General features: G+C 36.0%; 1 protein-coding gene across 1 annotated transcript in view; it reads right to left on the reverse strand.

The window, feature by feature from the left end:
* DIAPH3 (diaphanous related formin 3) overlaps positions 1 to 22,125 on the reverse strand; it is a 923,535-nt gene that overhangs the window by 561,232 nt on the left and 340,178 nt on the right. The window contains exons 8-9 of the mRNA XM_042781617.1: positions 11,506 to 11,642; positions 8,028 to 8,133 (exon numbers count right to left, since the gene is read on the reverse strand). Of these exons, the coding sequence (XP_042637551.1) occupies positions 8,028 to 8,133; positions 11,506 to 11,642 (243 nt within the window). The remainder of the gene's footprint in view (positions 1 to 8,027; positions 8,134 to 11,505; positions 11,643 to 22,125) is intronic.

Genomic DNA, 22,125 nt, shown 5'->3' on the forward strand with positions numbered 1-22,125 from the left:
CAAGTTTTATTTTTAATTTGGTTATTTGCTAATATCACCCAGACTAGTACATTTTAATAAAGGGGAATTATATTGCTAATGGAATAAAATGGGCATTTAAAGCAATAGCTGTATGGGAAATGTGATAACCAGCTAGTTCTAAAAGAGACTTTATTTGTGCAAATTTCAGAAACACACAAAGAGGAAAGTATTTTTAGACATTACTAAAGTGTTACCTTAGGTAACGGCACATAACAACAACAACAACAACAAAGTGTTACCTGATCATTTTAAAGGAAATACCAAAAGTGTGAACAGAAATCACAGAAAAAATAATCTACTTTTCTGGTTTTATTTATTTATTTTTGGTCCAAGTTAGCTATCTACAAAACAGTACCTTTTATTCTTTAAGTGGCCACCTGCAAGACTATTTCACATCCTAGGCTTAATGAAAAACCTTCACTGAGTAGTAAAACCATACAACATAGCAGTTAAGTAGGGGAAATAAGAATTTAGGAACTTTCCATTGCCTATTTTCAATGAAGAAAAAACAATTTAACCTTAATTTATTAAAAAAAAAAAAAAAGAAAAGAGAGAGAGAGAGAAACAAAGGAGATAAGATGATGCTAAAATGACATTTTACTTCTCAAAATAAACATGGAACTTAAGCACTATTATGAAGAAATTTATTTTAGTGTTTATATGACTTACAATAATACTACTAATCATAACAGAAAACAAATATCAACAACTAAAGCAATTTCTTTCAGAAAAGCAAAACCAATCAACCACCTATATCCCGGCAAAAATATCTCAAAACTTTTATTAAATCCATGATTTCCACAGCTATCAAAGGCAGGTTTCCTTGCTATTCCCATCCTTCCCACTTGTATACCTGTAACACTAAATATGGAAAGAAAGCAGAAGTCAAAAAGAAATCATTTCCACAAATGATCATAGTAACATCAGTCATTATAGAAAAAAAGTGAGAAACCAAATGTCCATCGATAGACTATTATTTGATAACAAAAATAAATTAAATACTTATACATGCTACAACATGGATAAACACTGAAAACATTATGCTTAGTGAAAGAAGGTAATCACAAATGGCTTCATAGTGTATGATTCTATTTATATGAAATATCCAGCATAGGCAAATCTATACAAAGAAAATATATACTTCCCAGGAATGAGAAGTTTCAGGGGTGAAGGGTGATGGTTAAGGAGTGAAAAGTTCATTTTTGGGGTGATGAAAGTGTTTTACAATTGATTTTGGTGACTGTTGCACAATTCTGTGCAATTTAACAAAAAAAAATTGAACTATTCCTTAAATGAGTAAATTATATGTAGATTTTAGCTCAATAAAACTGTAAAATGTATAGAGATAGGTATGTAAAGGTTTACCTAAATATAGATGTAGATAAGATACATTTTAATAAAACATTTCCTCGAGGCATGATGTTTTTCATATAATACAAAAATTAAAACCATTGCCATTGAGTGGATTCTGATTCATAGGGACCCTATAGGGCAGAATAGAACTGTCCCACAGTTTCCCTAGACTGTAAATTTTTACAGAAGCAGACTGCTTCATATTTCCCTGAGAAAGCAACTGTTATGTTCGAACTGCAAACCTTCTGGTTAGCAGACAAATGCTTTAACCACTACACCAACCTGACATCCTTTCCTATATAATAATAATCTATATGATGTCTAATTTTTGATTGGTAGTTCTTTCCAAGAATTATATAGATATTTACTGTTTGAATATAAATTTATCATAATAACAGAAATTTGTTATCATAACAGCACATTCAGTAAAGTTAGATAAACTATCCAAAAAAGGAAATGATTAAATTTACCTGAGTTTTTTTTTTTATTTTAATTAATAGAGCTTCTCCTCAACTTAAAATGGTAATCAATAAAAATTTTAAAAGATTAAATGCTGTTGTTGTTATTAAGTGCCGTCGAGTCATTTCCGAGTCATAGCGACCCCATGCACAGCAGAACGAAACTCTGCCCGATCCCGCGCCAGCCCCACAATCCCTGCTATACTTGAGCCCATCATCACAGCCACCATATCAATCCATCTCCTTGAAGGCCTCCCCCTCTTTCATCGACCCTCCACCCTACCAAGCATGACATCCTTCTCCAGGGAATGGTCCCTTCTTACAACATGACCAAAATATGTGAGACGAAGTCTGGCCATTCTTTCTTTGAAGGAGCATTCTGGCTGCACTTCCTCCAGGACAGATCTGTTAGTTCTTTTAGCAGTCCACGGTGCTTTCAGCATTCTCCGCCAGCACCACAACTCAAAAGCATCAACTCTTCTTCGGTCTTCCTTATTCATTGTCCAGCTCTCACATGCATAACAGACGATTGGAAATATCATGGCTTGTGTCAGGCGCACCTTAGTCCTCAAGGAGATATCCTTGCTCCTCAGCACTTGAAACAGTTCCTTCGCAGTTGACTTTCCCAATGCTACACGTCATCTAATGTCCTGACTGCTGCTTCCGTTGGCATCGATTGTAGAACCAAGCAACGTGAATTCCTTGACAACCTCAATCTTCTCTCCATTTATTGTCATGTTGCTCATTGGTCCAGTTGTGAGGATTTTTGTTTTCTTTATGTTGAGATGTAATCCATACTGCAGACTGTATTCTTCAACCTTCATCAGTAGGTGCCTTAAGTCATCCTCACTTTCAGCAAGCAAGTTGTATCGTCTGCATATCTCAGGTTGTTAATGATTCTTCCTCCAAACCTGATACCACGTTTTTCTTCATTTAGTCCAGCTTCTCAGATTATTTGCTCAGCATATAGATTGAATAAGTGTGGAGAAAGAATACAACCCTGACGCACTCCCTTCTTGATTTTAAACCATGTAGTGTCCCCTTGTTCTGTTCGAACGACAGCCTCCTGGTCAAGGTACAGATTCCTCATGAGTACAATCAAGTGCTCGGGAATTCCCATTCTTCTCAATGTTATCCATAATTTGTCATGATCCACACAATCAAATGCCTTTGCATAGTCAATAAAACACAAGTAAACATCTTTCTGGTATTCCCTTCCTTGAGCCAAGATCCATCTGACAACAGCTATGATATCCCTTGTTCCATGTCCTCTTCTGAATCCAGCTTGAACCTCTGGAAGTTCTCTATCAATATACTACTGCAAACGTTTCTGAATTATCTTCAGTAAGATCTTACTTGCATGTGATATTAATGATATTGTTCTATAATTTCTACATTCTGCGGGATCACCTTTCTTTGGAATGGGCACAAATATGGATCTCTTCCAGTCAGTTGGCCAGGTAGCTGTCCTCCAAATCTCTTGGCGTAACTGAGTGAGTGCCTCCAATGGGGCATCTGTTTGTTGAAATATCTCAATCGGTATGCCATCAATTCCTGGAGCCTTGTTCTTCGCCAGTTCTTTCATTGCAGCTTTGACTTCTTCCTTCATTACCATTGGTTCTAGATCATATGCCACTTCTTGAAATGGATGAAGATCGATCAGTTCTTTTTGGTACAGTGACTGTGTATTCCTGCCATCTTCTCTTGATGTTTCCTGCATCATTCAATATTTTGCCCATAGAATCTCTCAATATTGCAACTGAAGGCTTACATTTTTTCTTCAGTTCTTTCAGTTTGAGAAATGCTGAGCGTGTTCTTCCTTTTTGGTTTTCAGACTCCAGGTCTTTGCACATTTCATTATAGTCATTGGCTTTGTCTACTCGAGCTGCTCTTTGAAATCTTCTGTTCAGCTCTTTTACCTTTTCATTTCTTCCATTTGCTTTAGCGATTCTCCGCTCAAGGGCAAGGTTCAGAGTCTCTTCTGTCATCCACTTTGGTCTTCTCTTCTTTTCTTGTTTTTTTAGTGATCTCTTGCTTTCTTCATGGATAATGTTCTTGATATCTTCCCATAATTCATCTGCCTTTCGGTCATTGGTGTTCAATGCATCAAATCTATTTTTTAGATGATCTCTAAATTCAGGAGGGATATATTCAAGATCATATTTTGGCTCTCGTGGACTTGTTTTAATTGTCTTTAACTTCAAGTGGAATTTGCATATGAGCAGTTGATGGTCTGTTCCACAATCAGCTCCTGGCCTGGTTTTGGCTGAAGATATTGAGCTTTTCCACCGCCTCTTGCCACAGATGTAGTCAATCTGATTCCTGTGTGTTCCATCTGGTGAAGTCCACGTGGACAGCCTCCGTTTGTGTTGTTGAAAAAAGGTGTTTGCAATGAACAAGTCATTGGTCTTGCAAAATTCTACCATACGAGTTCCAGCATTATTCCTGTCACCAAGGCCAAATTTTCTAACTACCGGTGATTCTTCTTTGTTTCCCAACTTTTACATTCCAGTCACCAGTGATAATTAACACATCCTGATTGCATGTTTGGTCAATTTCAGACTGTAGAAGCTGATAAAATTCTTCAATTTCCTCATCTGTGGCTTTGGTGGTTGGGGCATAAATTTGAATAACAGTCATATTAATGGGTCTTCCTTGTAGTCGTATGGATATTATCCTATCACTGACAGCATTGTACTTCAGGACAGATCTTGAAACCTCCTTTGTGATGATGAATGCCACACCATTCCTTTTCAAACTGTCATTCCCGGCATAGTAGATCATATGGTTGTCTGATTCAAAATGGCCAAAACCAGTCCATTTCAGCTCACTAATGCCGAGGATATCAAACTTTATGCGTTCCATTTCCTTTTAGACAACTTCCAATTTTCCTAGATTCATACTTCGTACATTCCATGTTCCGATGATTAATGGATGTCGGCGGCTGTTTCTCTGAACACTCCCGAGAGGATTCAAAAGATTAAATAGGTATACCTTAATGTCTGATACTTAAATTTAACATACAAAAAACAAAACAAGAATTTTAAAGTTGCAACAGTCAAAATTTTCCAAATAATGAGTCAATCGTCTTATTTATGTAGGTACAACCTGGCTCTGTTATTAGCAAGTTGTTCCTTATTCTGCCACTCAAAAATTTAAAAATTCAAATAATATAACATTGTAAACTAAAGATTGGGCCCCAGTTTTCAACTTCAGCCATCTTTATTTAAATATCAAGATTTTTTTTAACTTTCTTTTCTGAAATAATTATAAATTCATAGGAAGTTGCAAAAGAAAAAAAAAATGTAGAAAGGTCCCAAAATACATTTTATCACGTTTAAATTCATATAATCATAATCAAGATATGGAATTAGTCCATCCCACAAAACACTCTCTCTTGGTATTCATTTATGGGCATACTTATCCCCTTCCAGTCCCAATCCCAAACTTTGGCAACCACTAATCTGTTGTACATTTCTATAATGAGTTATCTGAAGAATTAAATAAATGAAGTAAAATAATATGTAATCTTCAGGTTTGGATTTTTCTTTACTCTCCGATAATGCTCTGAAAAGAGTTCCTTTTTATTGCTGGTTAGTATTCCATGATATGGATGTACCACATATCTTTAATCATTCACCTACAAAATGACAAATGAGCTCTTTCCACTTTCAGACTATTACAAATAAAACTCTCACTGCCGTCAAGTCGGATCTCACTCATAGTGACCCCTCCTTGGCTCCTAGTACAAATAAAATGGCTATAAATATATGTGTATAGGTTTTAATATGAACATGTTTTCTTTTTTTCTGGGACAAATGCCTAAAAATGTAATTGTTGAGTTGTATGGTTAAATACCAATTTTAATATCAATATTGGAAACATTTCTGCAAAAATGAAGATCACCTTCAATCTTCACCCTCTAATGACTTAGTCTTTCTAATTTAACTAAATTCCTTTTTAAAACTAGTATTTCCTCAACCCTTAGGCTAATGGGCCTGTACTTAGTATTTTAAATACATTATCCTATGTGATTCCTGAATCAACGATGACCTAAGTACTAGAAATATTCCCATTTTACAACAAAAGAAACAGATATATAAGAGGTTCTTAGCCAAAAGGGTAGGATGCGAAGGAGCTGGGATGTTAAGCATTAGGTAAATTCAGTGAATATTTTTTCCATGCTATAGCCCATCTATCCTACTACCAGAGCCCACAGAGACACATGTGTCCCATATAACGTTTACAAAATCCAAAAATTATAAAACAGTCAATGATTCAGCATGCACTGTAATAGTGAGTAAACATCACAGCTACAAAAATCTTACAAACAAAAAAATAATTCAGTAATGAAAGAGTTAAAATTAGGCATGCTCTCTAATTCCTTACACTTCACAAATAATCAGAATTGATCTAAAAGCCTACTATTATTTTCACAAATATTGTATATGTTAACAACAGAGAAAAGTTCAAATAAAATGATTGTTCAATTCTTCCCTGCAAAGTTTTCTTCAGTTTTACCCTTCATTACTCTTGTGGTCAATAGGAAACCTGGAGCCAGATGAAGAGCAATTAGGAGAAGCAAAACCAGAGAAGGCAAAAACATGAATAAATACAACAAAAAAAAAAAAGAGAGAGAAGAGAAGGAAAAGAAAAGGAAAAAAAGGGTAAAGGGCAGTGAGAGAAGAGATGAGAGAAAAAAGAAGTAAGTAAAAGGTAAAGAGAAAGAAGGAGTATATGACTTAAAAATCCCTAGCACCCAAGCAACCAAAGTAGCAGGGATTTAAATGGAAGACATATTCCTGACTCCACTCACAAATCCTCTAACAAGCCCCGATGAGACTGCAGGGACTCCTTTCCTGAGCATCTAGTAACCCATGCAATAGAGACCATATGCTCAGCTTGCCAATTTTGTCTTCGGCTGACAGAAACTAATCACAACAGGGTTCCTCACTAGCTATCCACAAGTACTGTTACCATGTTATCAGAAACAGCAACAATGAATGCATTTTTCCCCCACTTACCATCCCCAACCCTAACCCTGTAATGAATGTATTTTTGCCAGTTCCCAACACCTTCTAGTTTTTCCTTAAATATCATTTGTAATGGATTAAATTGTGTCTACCAAAAATATGTGCCAAAATCCTAACCCCTATTCCTATAAACGGGAGCTCTGGTGGCATAGTGCCTAAGGCATCTGACTGCTAATCAGAAGGCTGGCGGTTCAAACCCACCAGCCACTCTTCATTAGGAAGATTGGGCAATCTACTTCTGAGATATTGCCTCAGAAACCCTAGGAGGGGTCTCTATGAGTCAAATCAACTGGAGAGCAGTGAGTTTGGCTCTTGGGGTATTTTTTTGGTAACTTATGACTATAACCCTATTTGAAAATAGGGGTTTTCTTTTGTTATGTTAATGAGATCACCCCAGAGCAGGGTGGGTCCTAAACCTAATCATTTCTAGGTGATGTCCTATAAAAAGAACAGAATGGATATAGAAACACATACACAGGAGAAAGACAAATGTGAAAGAGTGCCGAGTAACACTAGGGAAGCCCAGGGTTATGGACAAAAAAGGAACCTCCCTAGAGCAGTACCCTAATTGGACTTCTAGCCTCCAAAACTTTGAGACAATAAACCCCTGTTCTTTAAAGTTACTCACTTAAAATTTTTCTTATGGCAGCACTAAGTAACTTTTTTAAAACAGTAAAATTCTTGTCAGAACTAATAGCAATCAAATAACCAAGCTATTTAGAGGTTAACAAAAATAAACAATATAAACTACAATTTTTCTCTCTTATTAAATGTGAAGTAGAATTATTTCATATGCATTATCAGGATTCCCTGGGTGGTGCAAATGGTTAACGTAGTCTACTACTACTATCCAAAACGTTGATGGCTCAAACTCACACAGTGGCATATCAGAAGACAGACCTAGAGATATGCTTCTGAAAGGTCACAACCTTGAAAACTCTACAGAGTAATTCTAGCCTGTATGTATTGGTTTTCCATGAGTCAGAATCAACTTGACAGCAACAACAACAACATAAATTGGAACTCTATTCAGTCATTAAAAGTAACAATATAAAATATAGTTTTATAATACAGTATTTAAAAATAAACTAGCTATAAAATAATTAAAAAGCAATATGTATGATACACCACTTAAAAATATATTTATATACATGAAACTTACTTGTAATTGAATTGAAGTGTGCCGAAGACCTTCCACAATAGGAGAAAATCTGTCAATTTTTCTTTCTTCTCCAGATGATGTTAGAGCTTCTAAAACTTCTTCTAGGCTATAGGAAATTTTTAATCTATTAATTACATTACAAGTAGCAAATAACACAAATGCCATAATACAATTACTTGTTTCTACTAAAGGAGTAACTACACATAGGCAAAAAATAACATTTTAGAAGTAGCCTACCAAGCACAAAACATGTATAGAACTCTATCATATACATTTAATTCATTTAATCCTCACAACAATCCTACAAGGGTATTTAATTATTTATGCATTTATGCAGGCATACAACATACTCAAATTACTCCAATTACAACTACTCCAATTACGTTGCGAACAGTAACTTATTTTAATGTATATAACAACTCTAGGAGATAGGTACTATTATGATATCATATTATACATTAGGAAACTAAGGCAGGAAAACAAAATAAACATCTTGCCCACAGTTCTAACTACTAAATGGTATAAAGAGCAAGGGTTTGAAATCAGACAGTCTGTGTAGTGAACACTATAAAATTGCTATTAACCACAACACTCCACTGACCCTCAAATTTAAGTAAATAAAGTTATGGCAGCCAAAACCTAGTGAGATATTATAAATAGTCAAATATAAAATATAATAGTTACACAAAAATTCTATTTCTTCATCTATTAAAGAATAGCTGTGAACTATTCTGACAGTTCTTAATGCAAAATGTGTATTTTACAGATATTTGAGGGGGGTTACATGTTCTTTATTTTAGCAGGCTAAGTGGAAAAATGTATTATCCTATAAATAATCTTGAATAACTGCAATTCCTCCAGGGCGCTATTCTTCCAAATAACTCCTTATATATATGTATACACACACACACACACACATATATACATACATACATACATACATATACAAAATAGGACAGTATGGCTTAGAAAAGGACTGTGAAGTACCTAGCGTTCTGTAGTAGCACACTTTGTGGCCATAGGGCTTTAATTCTCAAAGTTATTTACATTATAAAAGAGACCTATTCTGAAGTCAAGAAATAATAAAAATAATATGGAGGAAGAGGAGGAAAATGAGAAAGAAGATAAAGTAAGAGAAGAGAAAGAAGAGGAAGGAAGAATAGGGGAAAGGAAGAGTGAAGGGAAGGAAAAGAGAAGGGAGGAATGTAGACAAACAGGAGAGAGAAGATGAGGGGAAAAGAAGGAAAGAAAAAGAGAGAGAGGGAATGGAGAAGGAGAAAGGGAGACAAGAGCATACAGTGTATCCTATGTATCAGCATTAAATTCACTCTTGCATTTCTCACCAAAATTATTATGTATGGCTTTTTTAAAATGAGAAAGGTAAGGTGTTGAAACCGTGCAACTGGCTTTGCATGCTCAAAAATGTAGCTGAGTATAACTAACCCTCTTCCATGAATACACACTATAGGTATGTATCTATAAGTACATATCAGGCCTGAGTGTAGTCCATGACTCTCAGACTTAGCACTTCAACCCTCACCACTTCTGGCAGGATGACAACAAGGCTGATTTTCAAATTTACATAAGACATTCCATTTACAGAGTTCTACCCACCCTTCTATGATATGAATATATCGATATTCTTTTAGTTGTATAGTTTTTATATTTTTATAAGGTCCTTGAGTGGCACAGTAGTTTACAATCAGTTATTAATCTAAAGGTTGGTGATTCGAGCCTACCCAGTGGTATCACAAAAGGAAGGCCTGGCAATCTACGTCTATGGAGAAGATCTACTCTGTAACAGATGGGGTTACCATGAGTCAGAATCAATGGGACAGCAGCAAGTTTATCCTTTAAAAAAGGAATATTTAAATAATTTTTAAACATTTCCTTGCAGTTAAAATATAAATCCTTTTTAAAAATTAAAAAGGTTTGCTCTATAATTATCCTTTAGTATGCAGCGTAAATCAACTTTTTTGAGGGCAGTGTTGCGTGTTACAGGAGCAGGGAGGCTGCATCTTCTGACCTCCTCTAACTTCACAAGAGGAAGACAGAACCATCAGCAGCAGCCTGTTCCTATGAGTCCAGACACATCGCCAGCCTCCAAGCCCTCTTATAACCTTGACACCAGCCATCCCTCCCACAGCACCCACCACCTCTCTGCTGAGTTCAATAATTCGCCGCAGTAGCCACACAGAACTCACAGATTATAAGGTTTATTAGGGAAGCAACAGGCTACAATTCAAGATCAGGAACACATTCAGTGTCTCTCAGTAGCACGTCTCTCTCTCGGCAGTGTGTCTCTCTCATGTCTCTCAGCAAGCGCATCTCTCTCAGCCGTCAGTCAAAGAGATTCCTTCTGCCTCTAGGAGGGCTCATTTTGAGCCTGGCAGACTGGCAAAACCAACCAATCACAACATGAGAATTCTACACACCTGAGAGTGAGCCAACTTCCCTAGAAAATTATTTTGTGCTGCCCCAGGTGGATGACTTTAACAAACAACTACTCAGTTGCTCACAGCAAAGTAGGAGTTGTAAGGACTGTGGCTAGAAAGGTCATAGCATGTAATTTACTACACTGCAGGGGATCAATGGTAGAGTTCTTGCCTTCCATGCAGGAGATCTGGGTTTGATTCTCAGCCAACACACCTTTGTCAGAGGCGCAGCTACCACACATTTGTCAGAGGAGGCTTGTATGTTGCTATGATACCAAATAGGTTTCAATGGAGCTTCCAGAATAAGACAACTATGAAGAAAGGCCTGCTGATCTACACCTAAAAATCAATTAGTGAAAATTCTTGTCTGATGAAATGCAGTGGTCCAATTCCATCATGCGTGGAGTTACATTAGTCAGAGCCAGACACAATAGCAGCTAGCAACAACAACAGCTAGCAACAACAACAATGGTCTTTTAGTTACATCCCTAACAAATGTGGTCCATATCTTTAAAGTTTAAAGCTCTGGTATGTGCTTTATAGTCAAGGACTATGTATCCACAACCAGTAAAAGTACTATTACATAGAGCACTTTGAAAATCTGCCTTATATATAGCTTTTCAAATAGTATGAAGTTTGCTTATACAATGGGATAGAACTAGCCTATAATTTGAATTAACTCTATCTGCAAAACACACACACACACACACACACACACACACGTTAAAAATACATAACCTGTCTGTATATTTTTCAAAGCCTTCATTTAAAATTTAAGGTTTGAATACAACACAATTTAAAATCAACATGATGAAGAAATCAGTTTTTCACAGAAATATTTGAGCCTATACTACTGTACTAATTAAAAGTAAGAATTATTATTCAAACATCTCTGTTCTATTAAGAATCTAAATCTACTGCTAAAATATACTTTAAAATTTACTTAAGGCAAGTTCTAATCTAGAATAGATAACAAAAATGTTAATAGAATCATAGTGTACTGAATTATTACTTAGTTAGAGAAATAAATCGAGAATACTTACATGCTTTCCTCTCCTACAATGCATATTGCAGAGAGCAGTTTAACCACATCTGTCATCATAACAGGATGCTCAGGATCAATAGTTTTGGCCAATAAGGTAAGACTCCTCTCTTCACTCATAATTCTTTCCAAGCCATACTATAAAATTTTGGAAATAAGAGGTTAAATGTTAGGAGTTATAAAAATAGTGCCCTGAAGGAAATGTAGTTAGCAAGGAATACTTAAAGGATAATACATTTTTTCTTTTATCATAACCCCCCACAACATGACTGAAAAGTGGCCAAGTGGAAAAAGGGAGCGACAGTGAAAAATATTTGCCAACAACAACCTACAAAACAGAAATTAGACTAGACACTAAAGCCATGAAGATCTTCTTCCCAGAACGGGAAGCTGGTAACAGATCTACTACCACAAGTAAATGCCTTGATACGCAGCCTGTAGGTTTAATTTTAAATTTCTAAGCAACAGGATTCAAATGACCCCTCCTTGGATTTTGGAAGCAGTATCTCTATGGAAGTAGCTTGCCCAATCTTCCTTCCAAGGAGTGGCTGGTGGGTTCGAACCACCAGCCTTCTAGTTAATAGTTACATGCCTTAGGCACTACACCACCAATCTACTTCTGTAGCGATACTGCCTCGGAAACCCAAGGAGGGGTCGCTATGAGTCAGGTCCAACTCGATGGCACATAACAACAACAACAACAAGAAAATTTAATTAATTTTAAAAATTAAATTAATCCAATGTATCCAACATATGACCACTTCAACATAATGGTTCAAAATGTTTTATGTGATCAATGTAAAACATTTATTGATATTTACATCCTTTCTTCCCAAGTACTCAGAATCTAGTATGTATTTTACACCTATTATACAATAATTCCAAATAGTTACATTTCAAGAGCTCAACAGCCACTTTAGACATCTCATAACATATAGTGCCAGCCTAGATATTAGCACTTAATTCATAAATGTGTAAAATGTGAAGGAAAAATTAAGGAAATACCACATAGAAATGGCCATAATGAATACATGTATTCTGGTCAGAATAAGGGAGCTCTGGGCGTAGTGTCACCAGAAGGAAGATTGGGCAATCTACTTACATACAGATACTGCCTCAGAGACCTAAGGAAGGGTCGCTAAGAGTCAGAAATGACTCGACGACAGTGAGTTTGGTTTTGGTTTAGTTAGAATAAAATTTTATCATCTGGAGGATAATATAATCATATACATATTATATAAGTGTAACAATTTTAGATAAAATTTTGGATACTGTCAGGATATTACATCCAATGAAAAGATAAGGAATTACATTAATGAGATAGTGATTTGATTTAAAGATGTATATATTTCCTACGGACCTCTTACAATCTATGGAAGATATGTATCAAATAAGATGAACAGAAAAAATAAAATAATACTAGTTATCAATCATGAATCCAGAAGACCCTATTTAAGAGTAAGAAAATGGTCAATCTTATAAGAGTTACTTCCAAGCACTATAAAATGTTTTAATCCCAATTGCAGACCTAAGGACTCTAGCTTAAAATCAGTACTAGATATAAGTATCAAAATTGAATCTATGACAAGCCAAGACCAAAATGCATTGAGTGTTAAGAAATCTCATTTATAATTTACCTACCTTGTGCATGACATTTATGTGAAGAAGTCAACACAGTACAGTTAAATATTGCATTTGCTATAAATCACTACCTAAGGAACACAGCCAGCCAAACAATGGAGAAGTATACACAGAAGGGCCAAGGATCCCAGGAAATGATTTTTGGAGAGAATTCTGCCTTTTTGGCAACATGGAAAAGTTTATAAACAGACAGCTAACCCAGGCAGAAAATGTTCACTTTTGAGATGCCCTGGGCTGTTTTATAACTGGAACCAAAGAATGAAAAAGCAGACATAGGGCAAGAGACCATAATATATCTTGATAAATCTTTCCAGGGAATTTTCAGTGGCTTATAAAGTATACTTAGATCCAATTCAAAATGCCAATCAATCAATGCCTACCAAATACCAAGGGGCTGACTCTGCTCTAAGAGAGCTGAGAACTGATTAAGCCTGTCTCCAACATTTTCTTTTCATTTCCCACCATATGGATGTCCTTAGCAATGCCTGCCCTTCTGGAATCAGAATCCTGTGGCTCCTCCAGCCATTGGAGACAACTCATACTTATTCCCTCCCAAATGACGCTGCCTACCTTCTCTGTCAAATCCTCCAGTTACAAACCATCATGCGTGAAGGGTAGAATATGAGCATTCTCTGATTTCATGGTTTTGACTGCTATCCAGTGACCCCCCAAAAAATCTATCACAGACAATATTCTCTAATTTTCCTAATGTATAAATGTGTAATGCTTGATTAACCCAGATTACCACTACTTAGCATCTGTTAACAGAAGACAGAATTGCTACCTACTTGTATGATATAACTCTCCATCAGTTATTTAAAACCCAAGGCAAAACAAACAAAAGTCTCTGGCTCTTTATGAGGAGTAGCTAACTTACCAGTGCTGACATTAACATTCATTAAATGAAGGATACTATAAGTTAGAGAGGTGGTAACAAATATGGGAAGGTCTAAGGATGAATCTCTCTGAAATAACAATCATCCAGTCTAGTTAATATGATAATTTATCTGTTCTAAACAGAAGCCCAGTGCCAGGTTACATTTACATTCTACATGAGGCCTATTATTACCTAATAAATGGAATTTCAGGCTCTTGAAAATGATGTTTTAGGCAAAGGAAGGATAATTTCCTAAATCACTGTGTATCATGCACAACATCTGAGCCCACACTACAGAAATAACAGAGTTGAGTAATTACTCATAGTAAGCTAAATCCAATAGCAGAGACATTGTGGGAAGTGGGCAAATATTTTAAAACAACAAACAAAAACTTAATTGACAAAAGGAAGTTTCGGTTCTCATTACCTTCTAATTAAAGTAGACTTACTTTTCATTCTTTTTCTCTCTTCTAAGTCTTCCAAATCTCCCATTTAGAAGTACTATTTAGGAGCTCTGGTAGCATAGTGCCTAAAGCACCTGACTGCTAACCAGAAGGACGGCAGATCAGACCCACCAGGCACTCCCCAGAAGAAAGATGGAACAATCTACTTCCATAGTGATCCCTTCTTGGAAACCCAAGGTGGGATCACTACAAGTCGGGTCTGACTCGACAGCACATAACAACAACAACATTTAAGACAATTAGTGCCTAGGGTATTTGACTGCTAACCAGAAAACTGGTGGTTCAAATCCACAAGCCACTCCATGGAAGGAAGACTGGGCAATCACTTCCATAAAGATTTACTACCTCAGAAACCCAAAAGGGTCGCTATGAGTCAGAATCAACTTGATGGCAGTGACTTTGATTTTTTGTTGTTGTTGTTTTGTTTTTCTTTTAGGACAATCAAGTCTTATAAGAAATTAATTTTCTATGATGTTATCAAATTTGCTGACTTTATTAATGGCATAATTAATCATTGGTACCAAACAAGAAACTACAGTTATTTTTTCCCTCTTAAAATCCTTTTATTTTTTTTGCACAGGAATATTGATAGAGCACTATTCACAATAGTCAAAATGTGGGAATAATCCAATTGTTCATCAGCTGACAAATACATTAACAAAACGTAGTGTATCTATAAAATGGAATATTATTTAGCGATAAAAAGTAATGAAGTACTGATACATGCTACAACTTAGATGAACCTCAAAAACATACTAAGTGAAAGTGAAACCCATTTTCCACTAAGGTGGCATAATGAAATTTAACAAATTTTATACTTGCTTATACATTTGATCAAATAAAGTTTAGGAATAGCAGTCTTGGAGAAGAAAGCTTTACCAAAAATGTCACACGTCATTAAGTGTAGGGTTCTTTTAGATATTATAATTTTATAATGATAATAACTATAATTTGTATCATTTTAAGTATCATTGGAAGTCCTTCGTGGTGTTAAAGGTTAATGGGCTCATGAAAAGTTAGAAGTTTAAGTCTATCCAGAAGTGTCTCAGGAAGAAAGGCTTGGCAATCTACTTCTAAAAAACAACCATTGAAAATCCTATGGAGTGCTCATGGTTCAGAAGACTTAACATTCTGAAAATGGTGATGCTGCCCAAAGCAATGGACAGGCATAATTCAACCCCAATCCCGTTTCCATAATCATTGTTTAAAGAGATTGAAAAACTAACCATCAATTTTATATAGAAAGGAAAGAGACCCTAAACAAGAGAAGTACTGCTAAAGAAGAAAAAACAATAGGAAGCCTTAGACTCCTTGATCTCAAAACTTACTATATATCCACAGTATTGGTAGAAACAGCCTGGTATTGTTACAATGACAAACACATAAACCAACGGAACAGCATTGAGAATCCAGAAGTAAACCTATCCACCCAAGAACAGCTGATCTTTGACAAAGGGCCACAACACATTAAATAGGGAAAAGATAGCTTGTTTAACAAATGGTGCTAGCAAAACTGAACCACCACTTGTAGAAAAAATGAAACAGGATCCATATACCTCAACATATACAAAAATTTAAGATGGATCAAAGATCTAAAGATAAAACCTAGAACTATAAAGATCATCAAAGAAGAAATAGAAGCGAATTTAGGGGCCCTAATAAATGGCATAAATACAATATCAAACATAACTAAAAATGTACAAACAGCAGAAGACAAACTAGACAACTGGGATATCCAAAGAATGAAATATTTATGTGCATCAGAAGACTTCACCAAAAAACTAAAAAGAAAACCTACAAAGAGTGGGAAAAAAATGGCAATGACATAATGGGCAAGAGATTAATGCCTAAGGTTTATAGAAAACTCAACACCTCAACAAAAAAAAAAAGACAAACAATCTTATTAAAATAACCTGAGGACATGAACAAAAAGAAACGTTCTTTGAAGGTTATCAAGGATGGGAGAGGAAGGCAGGGTAAATCACTAACCAGAGAGGAGACACAGATTGACTTGGATTAAAGGAAAGGCAATATACAGTAAGGAGGAGGACAGCACAAAATGATCGAGGCAAAGGAAGACACTGGAAGGAACAGTCAAAAGCAACAAAGGTAAATATGATTACATACACAATCCTGCAATAATAGTAATAATGATAACCTATATTCATATATAGGGAGATAAACAACTTGAATTGGTGTGAGAAGGCAAATGGGACTACATTCACAATTCTATATAGGTTTGAAACAGGACATTTTACACATGTACTTATATGTGCTGCAAATACATCCAATAATATAGTAGACACACATAACTTTGCACACAGGAGGTAAAGTTATGAAAACTTCTCAGCTATAACCCAAAAACATTGAGGGATTGGTCACTGGGCATAGGGGTTCAGGACAATACTCTTGGCAAACATCAAGATCAAGTGGCTGAACACAGTGCTCAAAGACAATGTTCTTCATCCTACTTTGGTGAGTAGCAACTGAGGTTTAAAAGTCCATGAAAAGCTCTCTAGGGTGCAAACTATTGGTCTTTCCCTGTGTGGAGCTTAAAAGAGTGAAGAGAATCAAAGACACAAAGGACTAATGATTCACATAAACCTCAGCCTCCACAATCGCAAAACCAAAAGAACCAGATGGAGTCTGGGTATTACAACCAACTCTCTAAAATGGATTAAAATAGGAGATCCCAGATGGAGTAGGAGAAACATAGGAAACAAAACTCAAAATAGTAAAAGACTAGGCCTACTGTTCTAATAAACACTGGTGGAATCCCTGACACTACAACACTTAATCACATTTCAAACCTGGACCTGAACTCGCCCCAGTGCCACAACTATCAAACAATGTTGTTATTCTTACATGCCTTTGAGTTGACTCTGATTCACAGTGACCCTAAGCACAACAGAACAAAACACTGCCCAAACTTGTGCTATCCTCAAAATCCTACCTATGCTTTAGCTCATCACTGCAGACACTGTGTCAATCCATCTTGTTGAAGGTCTTCCTCTTTTTCATTAACCTCTACTTTATGAGCATGATATTTGCCTCCAGGAACTGGTCCCTTCTGATAGCATGACCAAAGTAGGTGAGACAAAGTCTAGCTTTTCTTGCTTCTAAGAAGCATTCCAGCTGCACTTCTTCCAGATCAGATTTGTTCATTCATCTGGCAGGCCATGGTGTCTTCAGTATTCTACACCACAACACCACAAGTCAAAGACATCAACTCTTCTTCAGTCTTCCTTATTAACTGTCCAGCTTTCACATGCTTATGAGGTGACTGAAAGTGCCATGGCTTAGGTTAGGTGCACCTTAGTCTTCAAAGTGACATCTTTGCTCCTTAAAACTCTCAAGAGGTCTTTTGCAGAGGATTTGTCCAGTGCAGTGCAATGTCAGATTTCTTGACTGCTGCTTAAATGGGTGTTGACTGTGGATCCAAGTAAAATGAAATCCCTGACAACTTCAGTCTTTTTTCTCCATTTATATTGATGTTGCTTATTGGTCCAGTTGTGAGGATTTTTGTTTTCTTTATGTTGAAATATAAGCAATACTTAAGACTGTAGTCTATGATCTTCATCAGCAAGGGCTTCAAGTCATCTTCATTTTCAGCAACCAAGGTTACGTCATCCTTATCTTGCAGGTTTTTAATAAGTCCTCCTCCAATCCTGATGATGGATTCTTCTCATGTAGTCCAGATTCTCAGGTTATTTGTTCAGCACACAGATCAAATATATATATACAAGTATGGTAAAAGGCACACCTTTCCTGATTTTAAACCATGGAGTATCTATCCCCTTTTTCTGCTCAAATGAGAGCCTCTTGGTCTATGTACAGGTTCCTGACGAACACAATGAAGTGTTCTAGAATTCCCATTCTTTGCAATGTTATCCATAATTTATTATGATCCACATAGTCTAATGCCTTTGCAAAGTCAATAATACACAGGTAAACATCATTTTGGTATTCTTTGCTTTCAGCCAAGATCCATCTGACATCAGCAATGATATCCCTCCTTTAGGTCTTCTTCTGAATCCAGCTTCAATTTCTTGATGTTCCCTGAGAATATACTGCTGAAACCATTTTATAATTATCTTCAGCAAAATTTTACTTACGAGTACTATTACTGATATTGTTTGATAATTTCCACATTCTGATAGATAATTTTTCTTTGGAATGGCCATAAATATGGATCTCTTCTGATTGGTTGGCTAGGTAGATGTCTTCCAAATTTCTTGGCATAAACAAGTAAGGGCCTACAGCGCTGCATCCATTGGTTGAAATATTTCAATGGATATTCTGTCAATTCCTGGAGACTTGTTTTTCACCAATTCCTTCAGTGTAGCTTGGACTTCTTCCTTCAATATGGCTGATTCTTAATCATAAGCTACCTCCTAAAATAAATGAAGGTCAACCTTTTTTTTAATTTGGACAGTCACTGTGTATCCCTTTCATCTTCTTTTAATATTTTCTGAAACTTTAATATTTTGCCTATGGAATCCTTCAATGTTGCAACCTAAGGCTTGAATTTTTTCCTCAGTTCTTTCATCTTTAGAAATGCTAAGTGTGTTCTTCTCCTTTGATTTTCAACTTCAGGTATTTGCACATTTCTTTATAATACTTTACTTTGTCTTCTCGAGCTGCTCTTTGCAATGTTCTATTCAGCTCTTTTATCTCAACAGTTCTTCTCTTCACTTTAGCTACTCTATGCTCAACAGCAAATTTCAGAGTCTCTTCAGATATCCACTTTAATCTTTTCTTTCTTTCCCTCTTTTTAATGACCTTTTGCTTTCTTCATTTATGATATTCTTGATGTCATTCCACAACTTCTCTCGTCTTCAAACATTAGTGTTCAGTGTATCAAGTCTATTCTAGAGATGATCTTTAAATTCATGTGGGATATATTCAAGGCTGTAATTTGTAGATCTGAGGTTTGGAAATCCTATGGGGTGATTCTACTTTTGGTCTCCTACTTCCAGGTCTGCATCTTTCTTTATAATACTTTGTCTTCTCAAGCCACCCTTTGAAATCTTCTGTCCAGATCTTTTCTTTCATCGTTTCTTCCATTCGCTTTAGCTACTCTCCATTTAAGAGCAAGTTTCAGAGTCCCTCCAACATCGATTTTGGTCTTTTCTTCCTTTCCTGTCTTTTTGATGACAATTTGCTTTCTTTACGTATGATGGCCTTGATGTAAGCTCACCACATGTATGGTCTTCAGTCACTGGTGTTCAATGCATCAAATCTATTCTTCAGATGGTCTCTAAATTCAGGTGTGTTATAATCAAACTTGTATTTTGGCTCTCACAGACTTCTTTTAATTTTCTTCAGCTTCAACTTGAACTTGCATTTGAGCAATTGATGCCAAACAATAAGCCTATAACAGTAACACCAGGGAGGTATACAACCCTTAGAATAACTACCTATATGAGAGAAAAGCATTTCACTATGGGCAAAGCTCAGAAGGCAAGAAGGAACAGAAATAAAGGATAAAAGAAAACAGTAAACATAGAGATGAAGTGGAAAGAATGCTGTTACACTGGGTAAATGGCAAACAATGTCATGAAATAAAACATGTAAAAATTTTTGAATGGAAAACCAATTTTCTATGTAAATGCTCACCCAAATCACAATAAAAAGTTTAAAATAAATAATAATAAAATTATGACCAAATAAAACCAAACTCACTGCCACTGAGACGATTCCAACTCATAATGACACCCCCCGCCCTTTGGGTTTCTGAGGCACTAAATTGTTATGGAAGTAGATTGTCCAGTCTTGCTTCTGTGAAATTATGACATGATATTAAAAACATAAAGAGAAAAGAAAATCCTATGGAGAGCATGTCTACTCTGACGCACATGGGTCTCCATGAATCAGAATCCACTCAACAGCAACTGATTTTACTCCTTTTATCTATCGGTAACTTACATTTTTGTATTTTTATTAGCACAAGTAATACCGCCAAATACCACCAAATACACAAATGGTAGTATTGTTTTAAAAATGTTATTTTGATTTGGGTGAAAGTTATAGAGCAAATTCATTTTCTATACAGCAGTTCACATACACCATGTCTCATGACATTGACTGCAATTTCCTATAATGCAACAGTTCTATTCCCACTTCTTCCCATAGTTAACTTTTCCCTGTTTCCTTCCTTCCCATGCACTTCTCCCTGAGCTGTCTCCCTGTGCATACAGTCCTTCTATTCTCCCATGATTGATCTCTCCAAGGAGTGTATCTGCCTAATGTAAATGTTTAGCTCATATGCTTGTCTTTTGTTTGGCTGGAAGGCACAAGAGCGGTTCAGTTCCAGACGTGAAGGGAAGATAGGGGCCATAGTCTCGGGGTTTCACCAGGCTCTATCAGATCACCAAACTTGGTCTTTTTTTTTTTTTTTTTTTAATGATTTTGAGTTTTGTTCCACATTGTTCTCCCACTCTACCCAGGATCTCTTACAGAGATCTCCCACCAAGGGGTTGACAGTGGTAGCCAAGCACAATCTAGTTCTTCTAGTCTCATAGTCGTATAGGCTGAGGATCATATGGTGTCCCAGTCCCTTGGACTAATTGTTTCCATGTGTCTTTGGTTTTTTCATTATTCTTTGCTCCGGATGAGGAGCGACCCATCATTGCATCGAGATGGCTGCTTGCAAGCTTTTAAGATCTCAGTAGCTACTCATGAAAGTAAGAGGTGGAAAAATATTTTTGTGTATTATGTTATGCCAATTGAGCTCGATGTCCCCTGAGACTATGGTCCCGAGCCCACATGTCCAACTACTTGCTCACTCTGGGTAGCTTGCTGTGGCCAAGAAGTGACTACAACCTTGTCCCTTGTCAGCTCTACCATATACCTGCGAATTCTTACAGAACATACAAATACACTTGTACAAACATTGTCTACCAACCCTATACATGAGCATGTGAGCACTCTCCTCCCTGCATAGACATACCTGATTTTTCAGCCTATCCATCCATCTATTCACCTGTATGTATATCAATGTTTGCCATCACTGACAGCACAGTACTGTGTGTGCACACGGTAGTATTTTACAAATGTACATATAGAAATAATTAATAAAAAATATGTCACTATAATAAATTATATTAGATTTATTAGAAGATAAATATGTATTAAAAAGTTCATTCTAACTCCAATGCATTCCCAAACACACTGTGAGAATTATCTTCTATATATTGCCTAATTATAACCATCTTATTCTTCTCAAATTCAAACTATGATTTGATACAAATGCTTTTTTGTTTCAAAAATAATATTTCTTATATTTTTTTAATCTCAGTCTATCACCAATGACTTTCCAACTTCTATACACTCATTTTAAAAGGATTCTCCTAAAAAAACAGTAGATACTCAATATGGTAAGATCTCTATCACAGTTTCTGATTTCTTCATTTTTTCATTTATGCTTACAACAGATTATATAATGGGCTGCATAACATATCTAAAATCTAGCACTGACAGAGCAATGGATTTGGTATAGGAAGGACTTCTGATTTATATGTGGGATATTTTCACAGAAAATATCAGAATACCACATGCATGGTCTAAAAATCACATTCAATGGAGGAGGAAGAAAAATATTTTACTGATTAATAATAGAAAATTTACCTCCATAATT

This window comes from Orycteropus afer, unplaced genomic scaffold, assembly GCF_000298275.1.
Source record: "Orycteropus afer afer isolate SDZICR_OR568_19922 unplaced genomic scaffold, OryAfe1.0 scaffold00138, whole genome shotgun sequence".
Taxonomy (NCBI): domain Eukaryota; kingdom Metazoa; phylum Chordata; class Mammalia; order Tubulidentata; family Orycteropodidae; genus Orycteropus; species Orycteropus afer.